The sequence below is a fragment of the Xiphophorus hellerii genome, chromosome 2 (genome assembly GCF_003331165.1).
Source record: "Xiphophorus hellerii strain 12219 chromosome 2, Xiphophorus_hellerii-4.1, whole genome shotgun sequence".
Taxonomy (NCBI): Eukaryota; Metazoa; Chordata; class Actinopteri; order Cyprinodontiformes; family Poeciliidae; genus Xiphophorus; species Xiphophorus hellerii.
Genome location: NC_045673.1, coordinates 13,514,028 through 13,539,559, shown reverse-complemented (window position 1 = coordinate 13,539,559; position 25,532 = coordinate 13,514,028). Strand labels below are relative to the sequence as shown.

Below are 25,532 nucleotides of genomic sequence, written 5' to 3'. Positions count from 1 at the left end.
CCTAAATGCTTCAAATATTCATGGGTCAAAGTTAATTGGCTTAACAAACAATAAGTGATCAAGAACTCAGCTGAAAAGCCATGAAAAAGCAGCTAAAGATTAAAACACTTTCAAAACCCTTTGGAAGTTTAAGATCAAAACCATTTTTGAAGCTCAGTAAAAGAAATCAGGTACTTTCAAAGCAAAATAGAAGTGAGGGATGACTCAATACTTTGTGTATGTTAAAGGTTACAAGTGTGCAGCTTCTGTACATGGCGTCCTGCAGCTGGCTCTCCTCATTGATCCTCCAGAGATAAACAGCGTTATTGATAGCTCCTTTCACGATCTTCAATCAATCTCATCTCCAGCACACGTTCCTGCTCACCTCACAAGGAAAAGATAAGACAAAGTGGAGGAAAAATAATTTGCACATTCATGCCTCTGTTGTGAATGTGTGCGCTGGAGCAGAGAGAGAGCGAGCGAGAGAGAGCTGTGTGCACCATATGTGCGAGAGGGGAAGTGACAGAGAGAAATGAAGGCTCCTCTGTGGAGATGGAGACGGCGATAGAGCGGGCCAGGTTCCTCCAGGCTGCCGCGGACTCACAGACGGAAACCACAAGAGGCAAAACGCCTCTGCGGCACTGACGCGGTGCCACCAGTGAGCAGGGCTCCACAGAAACACCGTGGAGGATCAAATGCCCCGAGAGAGAGAGAGAGAGAGAGAGAGGGAGTGTGTGTTTCTGACCAGTTTTGGGGGTCGGAACTTAAGAACTGTGAACTTTTGGAACAAATCTGAGTAGATTTTCAGGACTAGAAGATGAGAAAAAGAGGAGATCAGAAAGAAGCAGATGCTTAAGGGCAGGTTTACCCCCCTCCCTCCTCTCTATTCGCTCTCTCTCTCTTTCTCTCTCCCATGATGAATCAGCTGTCACTCAGGCACAAGTCCAATCTACTGATAATGAGAAGTGCATCAACACCCTCTCGCCTCTCTTCCTCCTTCCTTCTCTCTCTCTCTCTCTCTTTTTACTCACACCAGCTCCATCATCCTTCCTCCTTTTTTCAGATCACACACACACACACTCACACACACCCCAACACACAGGGAGTTGTATGTGCACTAACACAAAGTCATTCATCTCTCCCTCACTCATGTGTCTTATGATTCTCCTCCTCTTCCCCCTCTTCCTCCCTCCTTCTCCTCCTCCTCCTAGCAGATCTGAGCAGTCAGTGGTGGGACTGAGGCGAAGGAGAGAGGATGAAGCAGGAGTAGAGAACAGAGGAGCACAAAAACAGATCATTATACGGCAAATGAGCAAGAGGCCACTGAGTGAATAACAAGGAAGGGATTACAAAGCGCAGGACTTAAAAAAAGAGGAGAGGGACGCCGTCTGAAGACTCTTTCTATCTGCTTTCTCTCCCTCTTTATTTTATTTTTTTTACCCTTCCTGTCACCCTCCCAGCTCCTCTCAGAGCCTCTCCCCTCCCAGGCTGTCTCCTCAGAGAAAGATGGCACACTCTGACCCATCCTCAGCTCATTTCCCTTCCCCTCTTCCCTCCATCTGAACGCCTTCTCTTTCTTCTCTGCTCTCTGCTCGAGTTCATTCCAGGAGGTGAGGAGGAGGGGAGAGAGGGGCTGACCTCCCTCCTGCTGCACCTCAACAACACACACACACACACACACACCTCCTGAAGGGCCTGAAGGGAGCAGACAGGGGAGCAGGAAACCGTCTGATGACTTTCACCCGCTCCACACTCTTTAACCCGGTCGACCAAAGCTCGATCCTGTGACCCGAACTCTCTGAGTCGGCGCAGGAGAAACCAGGGAATCATGTTTGGATTAAAGACGCCGCACTTCTACCTTCCAGGTAAGACCATTTTAACCAGAATTGCTGCTGGCAGTTCATTTTACTTGTAATTAAATCCTCTTTTCTGGATGCGATTCATGTCTCGGGCACTTTTAACCTTTAAAACAAACGTTTTTGTTCCATCATTTTGATCGTCACCAAAGGAAGAACAAGTGCAAACACTTAACAGCGGATGTTACTTTCACTTTTATTCATGTTCATTTTCTCAGTCTGACTCATAATTAATATTCAGCTACTTTCAACATAGAGAAACTCATGATTTCGTGCTGCAACTTTGGAAATGATCCAACGTACAGAAAGTAATCCTGTTCTTTCTCACATGATTCACATGCATTTGACTTGTAGGTTGACTGATGTCAGTATTTATTTATTTATAAGAAAGTGATGTTCATTTAAACTTAGACAGTCTTTTTTTTTTTGCTTTAAAGCTTTTTGCCAAACAGCAGCGGCGGGGTTTTTTTTGTCAGGAGTGAATTGTTAACAACTGTGTGATGCGCAGGTGACAGAGTGGAAGCAGGTGTGAGGTTACCTGAAAAAAGGTGCTTAAACATGTCTGAGAGTTGAATGTGGGAATTAAGCTGCAGGGAGGACCAGCAGGAGCAGGAAGAGGAGGAGGAGGTCAGCGAAAATACAGCAGCCAGAGAGAGGAGAGGAGAGGAGAGGAGAGGAGAGGAAAGGAAAGGAAAGGAAAGGAAAGGAAAGGAAAGGAAACTGGGTTTATACAGATTACTGTCTGCATGAGGTCAGACGTGTTTTCCTTCTGAACTCTAACTCAGATCTCTGACCTCCTTGTTGTCTTTGGTCAATGATTAAAATCCAGTCTGTGGTGGAAGGAGCCCAGAAGACAAGGGAAAGTGGGGGCTAATAGGGTTGGGGGGCAATTAAAGGGCGTGGGCCAGATTAAACAATGCTCTCTGCCTTGTGAATTTTTCATGCTGCTTTTTGAATTATACATCTGCTTTCATAAATGATTGAATCTGGGTGATTATGTGTTGCTTTGTCACTGTTTCCATATTTCTGCGTGCCGCCTGTGCTCATGTGAACAAGACAGGACGAAAGGAGAAGAAGAAGAAGAAGTAGAAGAAGAAGAAAATCTCACCAGGGAGCAACACTCCCCTCTTTTCCTCCCTCCTCTTCGGCTTTCATCCCCCTTTTTTCAGCTCCCCAGGTCTCATGTTGTGCGCTTGTGCATGAACTTGTGTGCGAGTGTGTAAATGGGTTTCTTGTCAAAGCTGGCACCTTTGTGTGTGGCCGTGTGCACCTGTTTATGCCAGTCTCTGGGTGTGTGTTGTGTGTGTGTGAGCTCTCATCACTCACACATTTGAAGATGTCCCAGCCCCCCTCCTGGTCCTAACTGCCGTTGCTGTGGAGACTGTGTCAGCCACACGCTCGCTCCTCAGTGATCATTTGACAATGTGGAGGGTGAGGGGGACCGCGTGTGTGCGTGTGTGTGTTTAGTGATTACGGTGTGATTAGTCAAGGTGTAAGAAGCACAGCTGAGTGAGACTGGATGAGGAATAAATATTGAAGGGAACAATAAAGGAAGCTAGTTGTTTGAGCCACATTTAGCCATTGTTACCCTGAGCACATTGTGACCTTAACATGACGTGATCACACAGAAAAGAAGAGGGTGGCATTTTGCTATCCTCTGCTCTCAGGACCCCCTGCAGAGATGAACCACACACACACACACACACATTACAGCAATTTCCTTTTTTATTTTCAGAGGCTTGACAGAGGATTCCCACAATACTTTAAAACCAAACTTTATGCCATTTCAGGAAAAACAGCGTTCGGATCTCTGATACTAATAAATAAAACTAGGACACGACATTATAGCACAAATGTTATGTGCTTTGGTGGCTTCATGAACAAAAGCAGCGTGTTTTCAGTAAAGAAATATTAAAATGTAATGATCAACATGTGCCTTTTTTAGCTTAAAAAAGCACAAATCTGGCTGCAATTAAGTAATTCATTTGTTGGACAGTGTTTTGAGTCGGTATGTGACCATTTAGCATGTATTTACAGCAGGGGGTGGTAATTGAATGGAATGACTTCAAGCCTTTTAAAAGAATATTTATTGCCCTCAAAGCTTTTCAAATGTTGTCAAAATAAAACCACAGCCTCACTGCTTTTATTAGCGTTTTTATGTGGTGGACTGACACAGCACAACATTTCGGTGCTTTGGTTGAGTAGAAGATAAAGCTTTATGATTTTAAACTTTTCAGACAGCCTCAAAACTGAAACTGTGTCACACATTTGCATCCAGACACTTACTCTCAGTTTCTACCCAGTCTTTGCAAAAAAATAAATAAAATAATTTTTTACAACATTTGCAGATTAACACCTTTTTATTTGTTTCTAGTTTATGATACGATCATAATTGATTCTTTAAATTGAAGTTTAATAATTTTTGATTAAATCCCTATTATTATATGTCTTTCTCTACTGGAGGCTGGGTAAAGATCCTAACAACATTAATAATACTTTAAATACAACATTTTGATAGCGATGGACAGAGCCTCGCTCCATTGTCCACATGGAGAATCCCCTCTTCGGCATCAATTCATGCTCTCACTCATGCATGGTTACCTTATTGTTGTGAGTCAATAGGGAGAGAAATTCAGATTGTTGACGTGTGTATAAGCCTGTCGTATTTATTGGCTGCTGTGGTGTTTTTCGAGGGCACCATGAAAGTGTTCCACTTGACCCCAGCATTGATTTCCATGATATGTGTTCAAACCACAAGGACGCAGTAGTGTGTGATTTATGACGGATGTCAGATGGATGCAGCACATTCACTCTGTTTTTGGCCTCAGGATCTTATCTGCAGCTGTGTGGAAACTTTGAATCAATGATCAAAAATAAAACGGGGTGTAATGTATAAACGCATTGACAGCAACACCAAATTTAAAAACCACTAGCCATGATCAACATAATCTACAATAATTGTCACAAAGTCATTTAAAAGATTTTTCACTGGCAATCCCAAACCTTTAAAGCAACTATTAGATGTAAGTTGTAAGTTTTGACCAGAACTTTCCAGCTTCCTGCAGCAGCTAGCTGTACTGTGGTACTACCACTGCCTTATACGTAAACAAAGAAAGATAGAGCAGATTACTTTTTGCTGAGTTATTTTTACTATTGTTATTTTTGGCCTACAAATGGCAACATTTTGTTTGATTGTTGCTCATTAAGTAACCACAAAGAAACACAAATATATTCTTTTATTGTTTTATTGTTTCAAAAATGCTTTATTTATACCTACAGAAAATTAAATGTTGTTGCAACTCATATCAATTCAAATTATTCAAAGAGTTATTTATATGGTTGTTGGCAGGGAACATTTCATGTGGGTTGGTCTGTGTTACAGCGAAGTTTGCTGAAGATTTGATGTATAAATTAGTTTGAAAAGACTGACCTGTTTATAGTGTAAAAACATTATTACATAACACTTTTACAATAGATTTTCAGAAGCAGTTTGAGTGGGAATGATTTCTTCTTTAAACCTAACAATCAAACGACTAGAAAACAGATGTTCCCAATCACAAACCCTTCTAATAATAAACATAAATGCTCCTTTAAAAGTATTTCAGGGTACTATGTCAGTATTCTTTTAATCACCTAGTTAAGTACGTGACATGCTGTCCTTTCCTAAAAATATAATTAATAATTGACATAAATAGTTCAGGCTGAATCAGTAGTTTGACATATTTAAAGCAGGACAAACATTCAAATGTATAACTTTCTTCATCAGTTTCTTTTAGGGATGATATTATTGGTCCTTGGGGGTCAAATCAAAGCGTTTCACATCTGCATGCGCTGACTTCGCTCTTCTCTGCATTCGTTTTGTCTTTGTGCAGTAGTGCGGGAAGCTGACATGGGTGCTGCCTCCAGGGGGGGCTGCCGCTGGGATCTCCTGTGCTGCTGATTGTGTGTTTGTGTGCATTTCTGTGTGGCACTGTGAGCGTGCTTGTGCTCGCCAGCGATGGAAACAGGGTCACGGCGCTCCACCTCAAGGGCGCTGTTATTAATGATATGAATAAAAGACCATGACAACACGGAGGAGATAAAAACCACACACATCATGCAGCAGCTGGATGACTATCTCTCACCGAGACAAAAGTACAAAGGAACTCATAAATAAAATGGTATGCATCTTTTCTAACCTACGGGGACGGAGAAAATCAAACCAACAAAAATGTACTAGTAAAGCCAAATTAATAAAACAGAATCTTTAGTACATTTTCAACAAGGAAAACAAACAACTAAGCAAGAAGGCAAGTTAATGCTAATTGGTAAAAGAGCTGGTGTCACTAATGAGCTCTTAATTAACAGAGAACTCACTGACAACACAAGCCGACACACACACCGTCATTATACAATCTTTAAACTCATTTAGAGCAAGTAAAAAAGCTTCAGATCTCTCACACACACACACACACATACACACCCATGCAGGAGCTGTGTGTCCTCTGGGCGTTGGAGATGTGAATAAATGCCAGCAGGTTTTGACCTGAGGTGATCACTGCAACTGCTGTCAACTCTCATCCTCTCTTCCACACACTCACAGACAGAGACACACAGACATGGCATGCACCAGCACTAATACTAAAACTGTAATAAGCAGTTTGATGTGCAATAATGAGCAGATGGTGGAACGAGAAGTTAAACGCAGAAAACAGCAGATAAAATTTGCAGACTTTAATGTCCCAAACAGGATGGCTGCCTCTAGAAAACACACAAAAATGAGCAAAAATAAAAAGTCAAATATCTGAACTTCCATACAAGTAAAACATGTAGAGGTTTTATTTTTCCTCTGCTAAGCAAATATGTTAATCTTTTTCTTGGCAGAGATTTATGCTGAGCATATATTTTGTTATTCACTAGCCAATGTACAATGATTATGAGAACGCAACTGGGTAATAAAGCAGGGATTTGCTGAGCATATATTTTGTTATTCACTAGCCAATGTACAATGATTATGAGAACACAACTCGGTAATAAAGCAGGGATTTTCACTGCTAGACTTAAACTACAAAGTTTTCAAAAACTGCTAATTTTGTGTTTTGCATATTTGCGCTAATGACATAACAAGAGGTACTAAAATTGAACAATATCAGCTTGGTGGTGATTTTTATGATGGTTTTTAATCAGAAATGAAACAAACAAGACCTCCTTAAAGTTGGACTTTCGCCTGGAAAAGTTGAGCTCAGTATCGAACATGTAGTTTGTGAAAGTTGCTATTAACTATTTATTAGCACTTCTGATGGTTTGTATTCTTTTAGAAAAGAGGAATACACAGTTCTGTATAAAATTTTATAGTGAACATGTTCCTTTAGTGTTTGAATGTCTTGTAATTAACGCAACAACAAGCATGTTCCTCTGGTTTTCTGACTTGGAAATAGAAAGAGGTCAGCTCAGGTGAGACTTCAAACTGTCCTAGCTCCGACTTCTTAGATAAATTGCACACACTGTTAACAGAACCTATAGAGTATGAACAAGTTTCTGTACCATAAATGAGGAATAACCGGGGAATCACAAATTTGTCTTGTATTTTACAGTATCCATTCAATATGGTGTCAACTATGGTCCGTATTTACATGATGTCTGTTGTAGTCTGCCTTAATGTACTGAACATTCAGAGATGATGTTCTGTAAAGTTGCAAGCCACTGCTGGCTTTCTGTTATTTTTTCTATTTTGACCATCTGAGACTTTTGTCTACATATTGTCTACAATATCAAGTGATGAACACTTGATATTTTCTCTTTTTCTGACCATTTTCAGCAAGCCTTAGACGATGCAAGAAAATCCCAGCAGACTTATAGTTTCTGAATTAGTCAAATCAGCTCTCCGGCACAACCATCTGTGCCCTGAAAATCGTCTGGATGCTCAGAAATCTTTGCCTAAAATGATTGCTGAAGATTTTTGATACTGAATTTTGGCCATTTCAGTCTACCTTGTCTTTTGTCCACAAACCTTCCTGATGTTCATACTGTTATATTTTCCTAATATCCATGCAGTATTTTTACTTAAATTCTTAGCTGCAGACACACACAATTGAAGAAATTGGATTGAAACATAAAAAATAGGGAAAAACAAACACAAAAACTGACATAAGCAAAACAACTCTAATCAGTTGCCTTATGCCTTGTGTCTATCAAATCACAATTTACAACAAAAAAGCTAAATAAATACAAAAACTGTCATGGCCATGACATAACAAGCCTCATCTAAAGTGGACTGGAGTATTTTAAACAATAGTCTGTTTAAAACGGCCTCTGAAAGGATACGCACAATTCACAATACGGATGTTTGCTGACACGTGCCTCCTTTTGTAAGGTTCACAGCCCTCAGAGCAGCAAGCATGAGTGTGTCCTGGCCCACACACACACACAAACACACACCCCGTCAGACACACATGCACGATCAATGATGCCGCTTCACTAAAGACCCTGTTGATTACCCACGGGCATGGCCCTGTCTGCCACCTGGCTGCAGCAGGTTAGCAGGTACCAGTGAACCTGCACGAGTCGCTACGCACACGCACCCCCACCAGCTGCTGCCTATGCAGGGAGATTTACAGTACTTTGTTTTTGAAAATGGTCTTTTTGGATTTATTCTGTTTCTGCTACTTCTGAAAACACGGAGCAACAACTAATCCAGACTTTAGTGTGGATACCAAACCTAAATCTGAAATAAACAAAGATGAGTTCTAGTTTTAGTACTTAAATCCCACAAATCAGTAACGCTAAATATCTTTTTTTTTATCCTTTGCTTTTATCATTCACTCAGTAGGTTTCTCACTAAAAAGAAACCGTCTTCAGTTTCTAGAATTTTGAAATTTCTTTGTATTTCGAACAGCATTTTATTTTTTCTTTAAGCAGCTTTTGCAAATGCCGTACTTTTTTGGTAGCACATATTTGTGTGTTAAAGTGACATTAAAAACATACAAGCCACATATTCCACCATGCTGTGTTTGATTTAAAAAATACCCTCCTCCTGCAATGCCCATAAGAAAGTCTAGAAACACAGCAGGTATGTATAAACCACCTTTATGAAATGGTGTACTTTCTTTTTTCACATAGATGATTGAGACGTTTTCGAAGCTTTAGTTGCTAATGTCTGCGCTTAATTAAACATCAGCTAGAAGAGAAAGTAAAACAGGAAGTGAAAATAGTTGTCCTGGAATGGGAAGAATAATCTACTCCCTGTGAACTTTGAACCTATGATGGATCAAGCAGTGCCACATGCCATTTTCAAGAACAATAATCACATAGCACAGGGATCTGCAACCAACACACCTGAATCCAATTCAGCCTATTTTCAGCTCTTCATATTTTTGTTTTTCTCTTGTTTTTGTCATTGGATTATCATTGTTGCTAAGGGCGTCCACTTTGTCTTGTTTTGTCACACCTGCTTCTCGTGCCATCAACCCTCTCAGTACTTCAAAGTCCTTTAGCTTTCTCAGCTCTTCGCCAGATTCTCTTGTTCTCCATTGTCTGCTTTCTTCATGCTGGTTTCCCTGTGCTCCAGTTGCTTCATTGCTTCCTGTCTGAAGCCTTCCAGTTCCCCTCATGCTGATTTCTGGGTTGCAGTATGTTCTTTTATAATAAACTTTCTCCATTAAGTCATCTGGTCTCCATTTGGGCCCACTTAATACACAAATCATGACAACACTCACTTATAAAACCCGATGTATGAAGGAAAACTTCACCCTCGAACACACCATACTCACAGAGAAACCTAATGGCATAAGTTAAGGTTTATCTTAAAGTACAGGTGTCCTCAAGGGTCGGTGTCCTGCAACTTTTAGATGTGCCTCTGCTGCACCACACCTGAATAGAATAATTAGGTCATTAGCAAGGCTCTGGAAAACTGATCTACACAAGGAGGAGGTAATTAAGCCATTTCATTCCAGCATTTTGTAGCTGTGGCACATCTAAAAACTGCAGGACAGTGGCCCTTGAGGACTAGAGTTTGACACCCTGTCTTAAAGACTTTTCAACATGCAATGAAATCATAACCAGACAGCTTTGCTTGAATCTAAAAAAACCCCAAAAAACAAAGCTGACAAGGAAAACAGTATTCTTGCCCTGCTGAAAACTTTCCATATCGTACACGATCAGCAGAAGCTTGAAAGGAAAAACTTGATGAAGATCATTAAAATCTGGCTCCTTTGGCAGCAAAGAACACAAAGAACTGTATGTTGGACAAAAACACAAAATCCAGCCACCCTTATGCTGTTGCACACATAGAGTCAGTAACCTTCAACACACAAACACCTTCACAGATCCGCGTTTGCTCACATGCAACCTTGTTCAGCCCCTGACTATATTTGCATAATCTGCATAATGACGAAGGCTTTAATTGCCCACGCCCAGGTAAGGGATCATGTGGTTAAGTGGGAGATCATAATTATGTAAATAATTGGCCCTGACCACAGCAAGCTGCTGCTACTCCCTGGCACCCATCTGGAGAGAGAAGGAAATGGGTTTGAGAGCTGGAGGAGGGAGGGAACGTTTACAAGGCAGGAATGGAGAGAAGGGAAAGAGGAGAGAAGGAAGAAGTAGATGGATAAAAGTTGATAAGGAGCTGAAGAGGAGAGAATTGGATTAGCAGCCAAATGAATGTTGAGAGGAGAGTGTTTTGTCAGAGTTAGCATCTCAATTACTTTCAGTGTGAGGCCAGTAATTCTCTGACCCTATAATCTTCAATGCATCAAATCTTTCAAGATGTCTTCATTGTCAAAAACTACAGAAATGCACACCATATACCCACTCGAGTGCACACACACACACACACACACACACACTCACCCCTGCACACATGCCTGCCACTGTATCCGCTGCACAGATGGCGGAGGCAGCCGCCCCTCCACGCAGACAAAGGGAAGGTAATTCTCTCTGCAGGACGTGAGCAGAGCCGGAGCTGGAAAAGAGCAGCACACATCAGCTCTCCCCTCCCCTGTTTCCTCGTCTCAGCCTCAGGCCAGCAAACATCACAGGGGTAAACTGGCAACGCACAAATAATGGTGTGTGTGCAGGGGTGAGTGGGGGTGTGCTGGTGCTGCTGCTGAAACAAGCTTGAAGAGGAGAGACAGAGAAAATAAAGAGAGGGAGATAAAATGAAAAAGAGAGGGAGAGTGAAGAGAGGGTGGAGGTAATAAACAGGATTAGGGCTTATCTTTACAGTGCTGTGGGTGTGCGTGCGCGGGGATGTGTGTGTGTACGTGGACGTCATCATATGTAGGCGTGTGTGTGTGTAAATGTAATGTTTTCAGTGTGTGTTGTGCCTGAGGACAGAGTGACTGACTCCAGTATTACCTTTGCCAGAGTGTCTCTGACCCCCAGGTATCTCTCCTGTCAGGACTCCCTCTGCGTTATACGTACAGGGGGAGTGTGTGCGGGGGTGCGCGTGCGTGCGTGTGTGTGGATTTACCTGTATTCATGTTTATGTGGGTTAGAGGGACCTGTGTTAAAGCCAGTTATTTACTTTTAGGATGTGAATACCTGTGTTTGGATAAACCGATTCTCACATGCAGGAGAGTCCCTCCTGTGTGTGGGCGTGTGTGTGTGAGTGTGGGGGTGTGCGGGCACGTGTGTGTGGGGGTGTGTGTGTGTGAAGGGTCATAGTGATGGAAGATGCCATTGTGCACTTTGCATGTGTTTTGGTGTCAGTGCCTCAGGACAGGGAGCGAACACATCCCCTTTCTGCCTTTGCAGTTGCTCTTCAGTGTCAGAATTAAAAGGACAATTCAGGGTTTTTGATTAGAAGGTAAAAGTAGCTAATATCTTACCTACAGTACATTAGACAACCTTACTGTTCTTGCCATTTATTAAAAGTCCAGATCATTACACAACCTGAAGCTAACAGAGAGCCATCAAGGCTTAAAGAAAAGAAAGTGTTAAAATCAATAAAGTAGGTTTTGCTTGAACTAGTATAATCTGGATTTTACACAACTTTTTCAGGTATTGTCAAAAATATTTGCTCTCTTACAGATTTTTGCTGTTTTACCATTTTGTCACACTTAAATGTTTCAGATAATGACGCGTGCTGTTACTAGAACATATTACCTGGGTAAATACAAAAGGTAGCATATGACGATTGCATTTATTAAATAAAAAGCTACCCAAACCAACTTTGCATCTATTTGGATAAGAATAGTTGAGAGACAAAGCCACTGACTTCTCTCAATCTGGAATGAGTTACAAAGTTATTTATGTGGATTTTGGACTCCTGTGACCCTCAGCTTGGAACCATTACCTAAGAGTAGAGAACCATTCCAGGAGCGACTGTCCTACCAAGATTACTCTGAGATTCAGAATCCAGACCAAGCAATGCGGACTGGTCCAAAGTCGGTGTTTATGATTCAACAATAAGAACCAGACAAAGAGGCAAAAATGGCCTCCATGGGACAGATCTAAGGAAAAAAACACGACTTACTGAAAAAGAACAACATTAACCAAAAAATAAACCATCTGAATGAGCTGTAAACCTTTTGGGAGGATTTTCTGTGGACTGAAGAGACCCCTGCTACATCTAGTGATGAAATAGCACAGCATGTCAATCCAACAATAAAGCACGGTGGTGACAGTGTGATGCAATGGGCCTCTCTGGTTGAAGGGAGAAAGTCCAATCGACAGGTGTTTACCTTAATGTCAACTTCCCTTTTGTTATTCAGCAGGTCAATGAAAGTCCACCTCTGACTTTTTCCAAAAAATAAAAGAACAAATAAATAAGAAAATCCTGAAGTGATCTGGTCTGAACTTAAACAAGTAACCAAACAGGCCATTCATTATTCAAAACCATCTAATGAGGCCGAATTAAAAAGTTCTACAGTGAAGAATGGATCAAAATCCCTCCACATTGATGTAAAAAGCTAATTGCCATTTTAATCAAGCTTTATGTCAGCTCACGCCAGCAGGGGTGACACACCAAGATAGCTTTTTTTCCCCATGAATCATAACTTGTGTGTGTTCAGGATATTAAAATTTGTCCAGTGATAAAAAACATGCCACTGTAACAAAAAATCGAAAAGATTTCAAAATACTTTTTCACACAGTTGTGTCTTTTGCAGGTAAGATACTGACTGTTCGTAAACATTTACCAGAACCTGTCTGTAAAGCTCCTGATCCATCCGTTTAAATCTCAGCACAGACGAGGTGTGTGTGCAGACAGGGACTGGAAGCGCAAAGGACGTATTTGGTTTCTATTACGTTACTTGTCCAGCCACGCAGCAGCAGCAGCAGGATTGTATGTGACAGTGTTTCTGTTTGTAATCTCCTACCTGACCACAGCTAACAGGCGGATTCAGCGTCTCCCCGGCTTGACACCAGGGATGGGGGGAGGAGGAATATATTTAAATAATCAGGGGTTTGGGTTCATGGCTGATATTTTGCTTCACTGCTTTTGTAAATGAGCATCTGCGTGTGTGTGTGTGTGTGTCTGCGGGTGTGTGGGTGTGTGTGTGTATGTTTACGTGCATCCCCTTTTTCCAAAGACATCTGTGGATGTCTTGGTGGATTGTTCTTATATCTGCTGCATTATTCCCTCCTTCGGCAGAGATGAACAAGAGGTGGATGTGCTTGCGTGTTTGGTGTGTCTGGCTGCGTCTGCATACAAATGTGTGTGTGCGGGCGTGTGTGTGTATGTGTGATAGATAGAGGGCTTTATGAGAGAGGAGCAGGCTAATGACCGGGTCTCCAGAGGCGGTGAGATTCCTGAAGCTATTACTGTTGGAGTTCATAACGGCCTCTGTGCTTGGCCTCTTTTACACGCTGCTTAATGGGGGATCCTACAGTCACCTCGCCGAGCATAACCCACACCTCTGCTAGCTTTGACCCCCCCCCCCACCACCCTCTCCGCAGCCTCTCACCTCCAGCTCTGCACACAAACAGAGAAGCACATTTTCAGTCGAGAGGTTCCTGCACCTGCACGTGCACATATTACACTTTATCTTCCTCTTTTCCCCCCTCTGGCAAACACACTTACTCAGAAAGATGTACAACCTGTATGGGGTCACAAAGGATGGAGGTGAGACACCCACCTCAGAGAAAACCGAGAGTGTCTGCCTGCAGTGCACAGCCGAACCATAAATCATGTCAGACTGCACAAGTCTCTGCAGACACAAACACACGCGCTCACGCCCCCTCTTTTCTCCTGTGTGGGTCTGGACACAAGACACACACAGAGAGAGAGAGATCTGAGGATTATAGAGGGGCCTTGCTTATTCCTTTTCTTTGCCAGCGCTTCCTCCTGAACCTGCTGCTTCCAAAGCGAGGGCTGTTAATCTGTGTGATTATTACTAATTTGAGGCTTGTATGCATACTAGCGTGGGATTTCTTCATTAGTGTTTCGCAAATCTGTGTGGAAGGACTGGAAGAAGAACATCAAGGCTGTTTGTTTCAGGAAAGCAAGTGGGGAAACAGGAGGGAACGAGAGAGTGAGGGAAATCGAGAACTAGAAGGATGGACAAGGTAGAAATATACACTCGGAAGCGCAAATTGCTGCCAAACAGCTGTTAAGTAGCTGCAAAGTGAAGCAGCAGCTGCTTGGGAGACGTGAAGAGAGGGATGAGGAGATGAAGGGATGAACAATCAGGAAAGAAACAGGCAGAGAAGACCCAGGGGAGGTGTTGAAATATTAGAGTAAATGAAGCGGGCTGAGAGAACTTACTGCACACAATGACAGAGACGCTCCTGAACGTTCATTTCTTTATCCTTCTGATAGTTTGTTTGTATTTTCACCAGTTATCCAGGGACAGTCTTGTACTAAAGAAGCCAAACTTATTTAAATGTGATCATTTTCCCTTAACAGAGTGAGAACATTTTAGTAAATTTCTTTTCCGCTTTTTTTCTTTCATTGTCCGTCCCTCTTTTAGGTCCGTGTGGAACATAGTGAGCGCATGTCTTTTTTTTTTTTTTTTTTTTTCTGATTTTTGATTTGACTTCACAGTGATTATATTCAGCGTCAGCAGTTTAATTTTATCGTGTGGGATGAGTATCGTATTAGTTTGAGGCTTTCGACATTTTTCCACTTATGCACATTTTGGCGTATCGCAGTAGAAAAGGTTGATGGAAAAATCAATATTCAAAAGAACTTCTTCAATTCTGCAAGAACATTTTTATGCTTGCTTGAAGTGGATATTTAGCTTTTCCAAAATAGACTTACTAATTCTGCTGCGGTTTTCAAATTTACTCAACCTTCCTCCACTGCGAAGAGAGACGTGCCTGGTTGAAGTTGTACCAGAGAAATCGAGTTCAATGTGAGAAAGCCCCGATGGAGCACTGAAGGGAGATGAGAATTGATCAGAATTGTGAAGGACTATATCTTCAGATTCTTCACCTTATTTCAACAACTGGTTTGTCGAGACAAACAACCGTTTAGGTGTCCCAACAGGACAATGACCCAAAATAAAAACTAGAACAGATTTTAGCTCCTATAACGCAGAATTACTTTGAACAACAGAAATGGCACTGACAACCAAATTAAAATCGGTGCTGCTTTAAAGCCAGAAACCATCCAATTTAAATAAAATTGGTATATCTAAGTGATCAAATGTCCAGTTATTTACCTATTATTAGTTGTCCTGTATGTGTACACTTGAGCCTGTGCCTTTGTGAGTAAATTTACCATAATTTAAACAAGTACACTCAATTCTTGTTCATAAAATTCACTGAAGTTGTTTGCCCTAAGAAAGATAACTTCGATACATTTTAGAAACCTCAACTTAATATGACTTTCAATCCCATGAATCAGATTACAAGATTTTGCTTTTGCATCTACTGGTTTGGTTTGCACTAAATAAATTATCTTGGGGTTGTCTAGTGAAACAAAATCCTACAAAACATGTAAAGAATTATTAATTAATTATCTTTGTTGATCTTTTCTGACTTGAAATTCTCTTTCAAGTCATTGCTTTGCTTTCTCTGCTCCAGATGCAAGAACCAGGCATAGTTTTTCCCTGTTTTTTTTTTTGTTTTTCTTGCTTTAATTGGCAGTTGGTGTTGAGATACAGATAATGAACACAACAAAGAGTGCAAATGTTGCAGTTATTCAGCATTTAACCAACAATGTACCCAGGAAACCCAGCAAGCAGCTGGCTTGAGACCTGAAGCTCAGATGTGGTAGCTGCGTGCCAGCTGCACCACACAGAAAGCAATTTTACTGTTTTTGAAACAAATAAGTCTATTTAAGACAAATCATTTAGTAGGAATAAATGATCAAATCTTTTATTTAGTAACTATATAGCTCAAAGCTGTGTCCCTTAGAGGTGACGTTGTGATATTGTGCCTGCTGATGAAAAATCCACCACATTTTTTGACTGTGATAGGTTGAGCTGCTTTGCATATTTCTCACCAGTCAGAGGCTCACAATAGTTAAAGCTGCAAACTTTAATGATTCCAATGCATGCTTCAGTAGCAGGATTTAGTTTTTCAAGTTTATTTTCCAAACACTCGCAACATACAACAAAATATCATCCACTGTTGGATTATTTTTCTGCTTTTTCTTTATGATTAGGCTACATTTTTACTGGCAGTTCATGTTTCTTCCCGGCCTTCACAATTCTGCTCAATTCTCATCTCCCTTCAGTGCTCCATCCATCTCTCTGTAGTAACCTGCAGCTTCCCCCCTATCTGCTGCTTTTTAACCACTTCTTTGTCTTTTTGTTTAGTTTTTGATGTGTTCTTTACATCATGGTCAAGATAAAGTTTGCATTAGATAATATAAAATAATAACACTGCACATTATGTACATTTGTTTTTTCTCATCCCTTGGATCAGAGTATGCTGTTTCTGATGACTGCACAGTATTTTTATACTGTGCAGCCAAAATGACGACGATCGGGACATTGAGGACAGAGACGGAGCTGTGGATTATGGGAAAAGACATCAAAACAATGACATTCTTTGAAAAGAAACTCACTCAGCTATAACTTATTGTAAGAACAGTATACTATTCTTACTGTACAGTATACTATTATTAATCTAGTTTCTGTTTCTATAGATTTCACATTTCTTACAATACTTTTTGAACTTTTTACTGTGAACCTACATACTTGATTCTGCTGTTACACTTGACTTTCCCCAATGAAGGATATTTCTATTCTATTCTATTCTGTCTAAATATTCTCCTTTTCTCCGTTTTTTAGGTGCATATATTTATTGTGTTGTACCAAAAGCACCAAGTAGTCCAACGTGATATGAAACTCTAAGATTCTGTTGTTGTTTTTTTTAGATGTTATAACATCTGCTGCCTTTTATTTGCAGCATTTAGACAGTAAAAGAGCAGAAAAAGGAATAATGCATGTACTAAAGTTGTGTGGTTTGTGGTTGGGAAACCTGGTGATTTTATTGAGACAAACAGCCTTCTGCTATGCCACATGTTGCCCCTGACAACCTCCTCTTGCCATGGACATAAAATGTGGACAAGCTGACAGTTTTAATTTTCAAAAAGCTGTTTCGGTTTCAGCTGTAATGATGGATGGTCAGTACTTATGAAGCACCTCTTTTATTACTTTTTTTAAAAAAATGCACAAACTGCTTTACTAGGTGCTTTCACCCAAACGTCTTTCCCAGCGGCTCTTCGGTAAACGGTGTGCACAGAAACTGCCAACCTTGCAATTAATGGACAACTTGCTCCATTGCCTGAACCATACTCACATTACTCTTTTTTTTTTTTGCACTGTTCCTTTAATGGTGCAATCCTCCTTGATTTAGTATTCTGCTTTTAGAAAAGGGTAAAATCCCCCCTGCAGATGAGTCTTGATCAGCCGGAGGCTTTTTAGGTTTTCTTATTTGTATAATCATCACCAAAATTCATCAGTTGTTTTGTGTGTATATACTTTACAAAACATGTAATGATTTCTGAACTCTTTCTGAGTTAAAACATTAGCATTGTTGTTTCTGAATGAATATAAACTCTCTTTTTTTGCATCATTTGAGGATCTAAAAGCACTGCATCTTTGATCATTTCTCATTTTCTGCAAACAAATACAAAATTTTTGCTTGGAATTTCAGAGACATGTCAGCAGTTCATAGAATAAAAGATCAACACTCATTTTACACAAACACATACCTATAAAAAGTAAAATCTGTTCCAAATCTTAAAAACTTGGACAGATTAGATATTAAACACTTGCTAATTTGTTTACTGTAAATTCAGGGTTTATAAGAAGATGCTACTTTCACATATAGTTAGATCAATATGCCAAGATGCCCACTGGGCGAGGATCTTGCCACCTAGTGGAGAAAGAAGAATCTATTGCCATAGATTTTAACATTTCAGCAGAATCCAATAATTAATAGTTCTACTGTTGGTAAGGATGGTTATTAGCAGCTGCAGCAGCCTGTTACTGGTATTATTGCTAATTAGTTAAATATGGCTGTTAGTAGCTCTCCGAAGCAGCGGTAACAGCAGGAGGAGCTGCCTGGAACAGACCTGATTGTCTCCAGTGGACAGTAAACATGTCCAGGCTGTGAGGGATCTGCAGTCTGGGCCCACATCTTCCTTCCCCACATCCCTCCATCTCTCCAGGGAGCATCAGTGGAGCAGGTGCTCACTCTCCTCCTCCTCCTTCCTCCCATCCTCCCCCCTTCTCTCTCTCTCTCTCTCTCTCTCTCTCTCTCTCTCTCTCAGAGGACAGTTAATGAGTTCCCCTCTCCTTCCCACATCTCCTCACCGTGTGTGCTGCACACACTGTCGTCCGGGGGATCAAATCGTACATCGCAGCGCACAGAACCGTCATTTGTTTAAGCGATATGCGCAAAAAAAAATGCGTGTTTTCCTTCCGGTGAGGTGGTGAGTTTTGTGTTTTCTGTTGTTTCAACACAAACGTTTGTTAATTATCAGTGCCTGAGAAGGTGCTTCATCGATTTGCGGCTTTTTTCCTGAAATCCTACTGATTAATTAAGCTGGTCAAACTTTCTCACTCCTTTTGCTGTTTCTTTTGTTTATACTTTGGATGATTCGGCGGTGTTATCTTCAGTTTATAATCTCTTTTCGTTAGCGTCAGACGGACTGTTTGAAGTGAAGCTTGCTCTGTTTTTAGTCCATGAAGTCTGAAAGTGAGTGTGATTGAATCAGTCAGCAGTATGTCATCAGACTGGTTCGGCTTGATGGACAGAGTGAAGGCAGCCGGAGTAAAGCAGCTTCTGGCGTCTGCTTTTTCAAATAAAACTACGTTGGGCTGCTGAAGCATTAGACGGGAGGGGAGGGTAGACGTTGCACGAGCGCTCCGATCATACGTTAACGGCGGCGCCATGTTGTGCGTGGCGTTTTGTTGAAAGAATAGCAATGTGGGCTACTCAATTTCACAATAGATAATTAATAAGTAACATATATTTTTAAATGTTAACGAATATAGTTGTAATTGTAATTCCGCCAGTTTTCTCTTAGATTTTAAACCAGTTTGAGACTAAGGTGGATTAAAGTGCATTTTAAGCTAATTTCAGTTTTGAAAAACTTTCAGTTGTTTGATATTATATCTCACAATAACGTTTATTGTGGTGAAATGAACACATAGTTTTATACACAAACCTAACTCATCTAATATTAACTGAGCTTAAACTGTATAATGTCTCTTTATCCGGAAATCCCAGTTTCCAACTGCATCATCAATCTCATTTTAAGACTATCTTGCCACTCACAATATGGCGACCATTCTGAGGTATTGTTTTCCACTAAACAAGCAAGCCAGCTGTAATCTTATAAATCTATGTGAAAGTGCACAAAGAGCATTCATGCTCTTATTTTTAAGTCTGAATGATCCACTTCCTGTAAGGGACAGTTAATTGTGTGACTTGGCACAGCAGCGAGATTTGGGATCATAAAGGTGTTTGAGGTGCTTCCTTGTTGTGTGGCTTCTTGTTCTAGTCAAACTTGCCAGTGATTAAACACCGCACCTGTTTGCTCAGGAGTATACAAATGCATGCTATGTGTGTGTGTGTGTGTGTGTGTGTGTGTGTCAGCCTGCAGTTTCCTCCTGATGGTTTGTCTCCCAGCACCCCTGGGAGACAGAGGAGTTGCTCTTTAATCCGGGACCTTTAACAGCAACTGTATTGTTTGGCTGAGATAGATGCCGGCGGGCGCATCAGCAGCAGTCAAGCGGATCCCGTTGCTTTTGTGTGTGTACACAGCCCGCAGGTGGAGCTCAACACACACACACACACACACCCTCGCACGCCGACACACACCATGCACCATGTGCTGCTCCTGACCTACCATAGACCAGCTGCTCAGCAGGGGTTACTGTGTAAACCTCCAATCTCTTTAATTACCTCCTTCTCATATAGTGGCTGTAAACTGATGGCTTCAGATTCACCTCACCGTCTTTATCTCCTCACTTACAAAATGTGAGCTAAATGTTGAAATATGTTTTTTTTTTTATTCATGTCAGTCCTTTTCACAGTAGAAGTTATGAACATAGTTAGACATGCTTGATCGCTGCTTTTTATTGTGATCAGTTGACATGCAACAATTTAATTTTAAAGAATATTTAAGCACATTTAAAATGATGCAAAGGTGATATATGTAGGGTAAAAACTGACACATTAAAAACATGACCTAACTTTTAAATATTCGACCTATCTTCATGAAAATCTATCATGTTTTTATGTGACCAAGAGTTTTAAGTTTTTTTTTTTACTCCTTTCTGTAGAGGAGTAAAAAAATAGTAAATTATATATTTTTTATTCCCTTTACCTTTTCCACTGAATTTCTCAAACTTCACCCCACAATAGAAAATAAAAATCCATTTTGAAGTGACCAACAGAGTCATTTGAGTGTTTTACAAAAATATTCTCTACCAAATAAATTTTTTCATGTGTTGTCACAAATTTCAATGTATTTTTCTGGATTTTAAAAAATATAATAAATCAACAAAAAATGTGCATAATTATGAAGTGGGAAAAATTAATAATTTTTTCTAAGTCTTGCTGTAAATTATTAGTTGTTAATTTTAGGTTTGGACTTTAACTATTCCATTTACACACATAATTATTCTATGGTCTGAATAATTCCTTTATATCTCTGGTTGTTTGTTTGGGGTCGTTGTCCTGCTATAAGCCTCTCACGTTTTCTTCCAGGATTGACGTTTTTATCTTCAACCATTTTCTCATCAGACTTCACTAGCATTACTGTCCTTTACTGTCCCCACATTCTCACAGCATGATGCTGCCAACATCGTGCTGCAGAGTTAGTTTTCTGCTAAAAAAAAAAGCTTATTTAAAGTTTCATCTATCTTCCGTTTTTATTCATTGCTCCTTTGTTGCTTGTGGCAACGAACTTCTTTGAAAGATTTTTCTTACAGTAATTTTCTTTTTGTCGCTTTTCCACAAAGGCCAAATTTGTGGAGTGTATTAATAATCATTGTCCTCTCCTGCCTGAGCACAGATTTCTGCAACTTCTCCGTAAACCTTTTTGGCTTCTTTTCTGGTTTATTGATCTTGTTCGGACTTTCAGTTTTGTTGTTCAGCTATGTCTTGGTAAATTTTCAGTTTTTCCACACCTTTTCTGTTTCAGGACTACAAATTAAACTCATATAACTTTCCTCCCATGTCCCAGTTATGGACTACCTTGTGTCGGTCTATCACAAAAAAAAACAGAATAACAAACATAAAAGTTTTTGAAGATAGCAGAACAAAATGTGGAAAGGTTCCAAGGCATTTGAGACAAAATTTCTAAAACTTTCTTATTAGTCTTTCATTATTTTCCAATGATTAATCAAGAAGATAGATTCTTAATCCTGGAAGCTATCTGAGTACTTAATCTGATTTAAAGACCATCTGGGATTGTTCTGCAGCTTATACAACAAGCAGTCAGAATCAAGTATAAAAGAGAGGTGGTGAATGGAACAGCTGCTAAAACTGCACTTCTTTGGCCTAATCTGTAGTCCGATACAGATTAGGCAATCCTTTAATCTCTGAACGATCCCTCCAGTTATTATTCTTTCAGGAGTTTTTTTTTTTATAGCACACATCTCGGTTACACACTGTACTTCACACTTACCCAGCACCTGCTACGATGGTAAAGGTTGCGTGCATCTGCTATCTGTGTGTCAGCACACATCGTTCGTGTTTGTTCAGATGGTCGGGGTCTAGCCGCAGCGATGTCAACACCTGGTGAGCCGAGGCTGTTTAACTGTCTGACATCACCCCCCACCTACCCCACCCCTTACTGTAAACACTCCTCCAGTTTCAAATTCAAAAGAATAAAAAGAAAAACCTCCATAGGCTGAAGTCAGAGTGACAGAGTGGGGCTGGCTTGCCTCAGACTGTGTTATCTTTTTGCATCACCTTCATATCAGAGAGTTGAGACTGAGTCACAGATTGCACAGGAGATTGATGACAGAAAAAAAAAAGAAGGGGGCAAATGCTGCTAGAGACTGAGTGGTTTCACAGACGGGAGGGGAGGAAATGACGAGGCACAAGAAACGATGACACTGACAGATACAGAAAAATGTGTGCCATCCCAGAGCTGCTGCTATTTATGTCCTGGTTCTACATCTGATGGCCAGTGACAAGATGCTTGAAGACATGTACACTGATTAGAGAAACAAAGATGGAGGGGGTGGGGGGTCACCGAAAGAGGAACAATGCCCTGCAGACAGGAGGAGGTGAATGGGAGGGAAAAAAAGAAGAGAAGAGAAAAAATAAGGAGGCTTTTTTGTTTACTGATAGCCTGCATTTGTTCCCTACTGAGAGATCCTTTGGTTACAGTTTGATTCTTCTGCTGCTGCTGCCTCTTTCTTACTGGGAGTGTTGATTATTACAGTATGTGGTTTTTCTGCTCCATTTATCCCAGAACTATAAATGCACGCTGGCTGTTTGGTCCCGAGGGGTCACATGCATACGTTTTCTGACGCACAAAAAGAAAGAAAAGAAAAGCCTGAATCCTGAGTCAGCTAATTGTTTGTGTGCAGACAGCACATGCATTAATATATGTGTGTGTGCAGACAGCCATGCATTAATATATGTGTGTGTGTGCGTCTTCAGCTGCGTTGTTTTTTTTCCCCCTGAATTTCTAAGTAGACTCGATGCTTCGGGTGTGTGAGAATCTCAGTGTGTGTGTTGGTTGTTTATGGGTTGTAAGGATGTGTTAAGTGTTTCTGTGCGAGCTGCAGAGTGACTGCAGCTACTAAAGCCATTTAGCAGCCCCTGGAGGAACCCCAGAGACCGCTGTGTTGACGCCACTCTGACTGCTATTACAGACAAGTTTAAGAGGCCGTAAAACATTTGGCTATTTTTCCTTACTCTCTTTCTCTCCCCCGTGTGTGTGTGTGTGTGTGTTGGGGAATTTGAAAAAGTCTGCCAGCTATTGTAGCAGCCACAGTAGCCATTATTGTGATTAGCATTAACTCCAGAAACACATGTTTTAAAGTTTAAATGGAGCATATTTTCACTGTGTGTGTGTGTGTGTTTTTGCAGGCTCATTACTGGTCTTTACACCAGGTAACTGTTCATAAACACAACCAAGGATAATCAATTTAATGTCTAAGTGTTGACATAGACAGAAACACACACACATTCAGGCATGGCAGTTAGGTCAATTTGGTGTTACAACCTCTTCTTCCACACTAATGCCCCCTACTTGCCTCCACACACACACGCACCCCCACCCCCTACCCCCACACACACCCCGACGTACACCAACACACACTCTCTCTTTTTCTTTAATGAGCTGACGAGGCAGAGCAGGTCTTCCCCCTGCTGTCCATGCCGTCCCCTGGAGTCCAGCCTGTTTTTTGTGCTTGCGCAAAAGAAGAGAAAGTGAGCGATGCAGAAAGAGAGGCGCTAAACACACAGGCCCTGACATGTCCTGCATCGCTTACGTCAAGCTGAGCTGAATTTGATTGCGTAGGTGTGTGTGTGTCTGTGTTTGGATGCGTTGCGGCCCACCCTGATATAATTTCCATTTTGGCAAAGGTCAGGGAAGTTTTACTAGTTTGTAGTGGCGGGATAATTTTAGCAACACCAGTGGCTTTATCGTCTCTTGGATGACAGATAAACATCCCAGAGGTAAATATTGAGAAGACGGTTGTGACATCGTACCACCAACAGCTGGTATATTTGCTAGTGTTCACACCCACAGAGCTTTTCTACATTCACTAATTAGGTGACTTCTGAAGGTAATTAGATATACTGCATTTTATTTATGGGAGTCTGAGTAAAGAGGGGGAATACAAATGCATTCCACGCTTTTCCAATTTTCATTTGTAGACAAACTGGAAAACCATCTATCATTTTATCCCACACACAATTATCTGTCACATAGAAGCTCAGTGAAATGCATAGCAGTTTGTGATATAAAGCGAATTGATTTAAAGAATTTGAATGCTTTTGCATGGCACTGAAGGGGAATTAAAAATAACAACCAAAACCAAACACCAATGCTTCACTTCTGCATGCCAGCTGTGTATCATGAAACCAGTGACACAGATACTGTAACTGTGCAAAAGTCATGTTCAGATTCAGCTAAACACCTGGAGTCAAAAAAAAAACTGCAGCAGACAAATACACTGTGGAAATAATTCAGTCTAACCTTGCTGAAAAACTTTGTTTTTTTCTTTGCAAATGTCAAAGCAATTTTACTTCCTTTACTTGCCAGTGATTTAATGTTGTGGCTTATCGAAGTGCATGGACGCCTGAGCTGTGGTGTCTCTCTAGATAACAGGACACAGAAAGGCATGGCTCATATCTTCTTTCCTGTTTTGATTAATGATTTTTGACTCAGAAGTTGAAACTCGTGTTTCAGATTTACTTCATACCAAAGTAACTGTTGCCCAGTTGGAAAACCTGTGGGATTTCATCGCTGTTGTGCTCATGGTGGCCAGGCTAACATCTGATAGCAACATAAGCAAGTATCATTAGGTATGCCTTTGCATTTTATACACATAAACAGAAGTTGTTAGGTTCTTTCTAAACAAGCGATTTAGCAAGATCCAATTATTCAGTAGGTCAACTAAACAGTTTGTCACTGCAACTACCAGTTGGGTGACATTTTCCAGTTAATATTTTTACTTTTCTAACCTTGAAAAGTCTTTGAAGTCATAAAATGCAACCCAATCAGGACCCTGTCTAGAGCAGCCCTTACATATTTTGCTGAACACATTCTCTTCCTGCTGATTTAGAGATTTTCAGCTGAAACTTTTATTATATGTTCACATGGGCAGGTTATTCAGAGATTAATTAAAATTATTACAGAAAGGCCCACTTCATTCATGTACATGTTGCTTCCTATGAAGCAAAATACAATAATAAAACTTGTTTTTGGCATTTCCACTTCCTCCACCACCTGTCTTGCTTGGTACTGAGTCTACCAAACTTCGACTATACGTGTATGAAGTTACATTAATTGAGGAAAACATAAATAGTGTCAAAATAAAACATGAGCTAAATTTGTTTTTGAGAAACCATTCAAGTCTTTGCATTACTGCTTTAAAGTGCATTTTCTTTTTAGTCGGGAAGTAATTTTTTCCAAGGTTCCAAGCCTTATAAGAAAAACAACGCTTAATGAAGCTGGAACTTATCGGAGGCCAATAAGCAACCCTGGGTTCAGTGTCCAATATAGTTGTAAAATGTTAGATTCATAGGTATAAATGATTTATTAGCACTTCTGATGACTTTCATGATCTCATTAAACTAGCATCACACACAGCAGCTTACATCCTCTGTATGTGAGCGTGT

The 25,532-nt window shown here is 40.7% G+C and overlaps 1 protein-coding gene across 4 annotated transcripts in view; it reads left to right on the top strand.

The window, feature by feature from the left end:
- The first annotated feature begins 1,204 nt into the window (after positions 1-1,204).
- The window catches only part of LOC116729203 (genetic suppressor element 1-like), a 45,079-nt gene continuing 20,751 nt past the window's right edge, over positions 1,205-25,532 (top strand). For 2 of the 4 annotated variants that reach the window (XM_032577592.1, XM_032577583.1), the window contains exon 1: positions 1,205-1,844. In XM_032577592.1, the coding sequence (XP_032433483.1) occupies positions 1,808-1,844 (37 nt within the window). In that variant the 5' untranslated portion in view covers positions 1,205-1,807. Of the gene's footprint in view, positions 1,845-18,486; positions 18,649-25,532 lie in introns of those variants that run through there. The other 2 variants (XM_032577618.1, XM_032577601.1) reach the window with 2 other exon arrangements.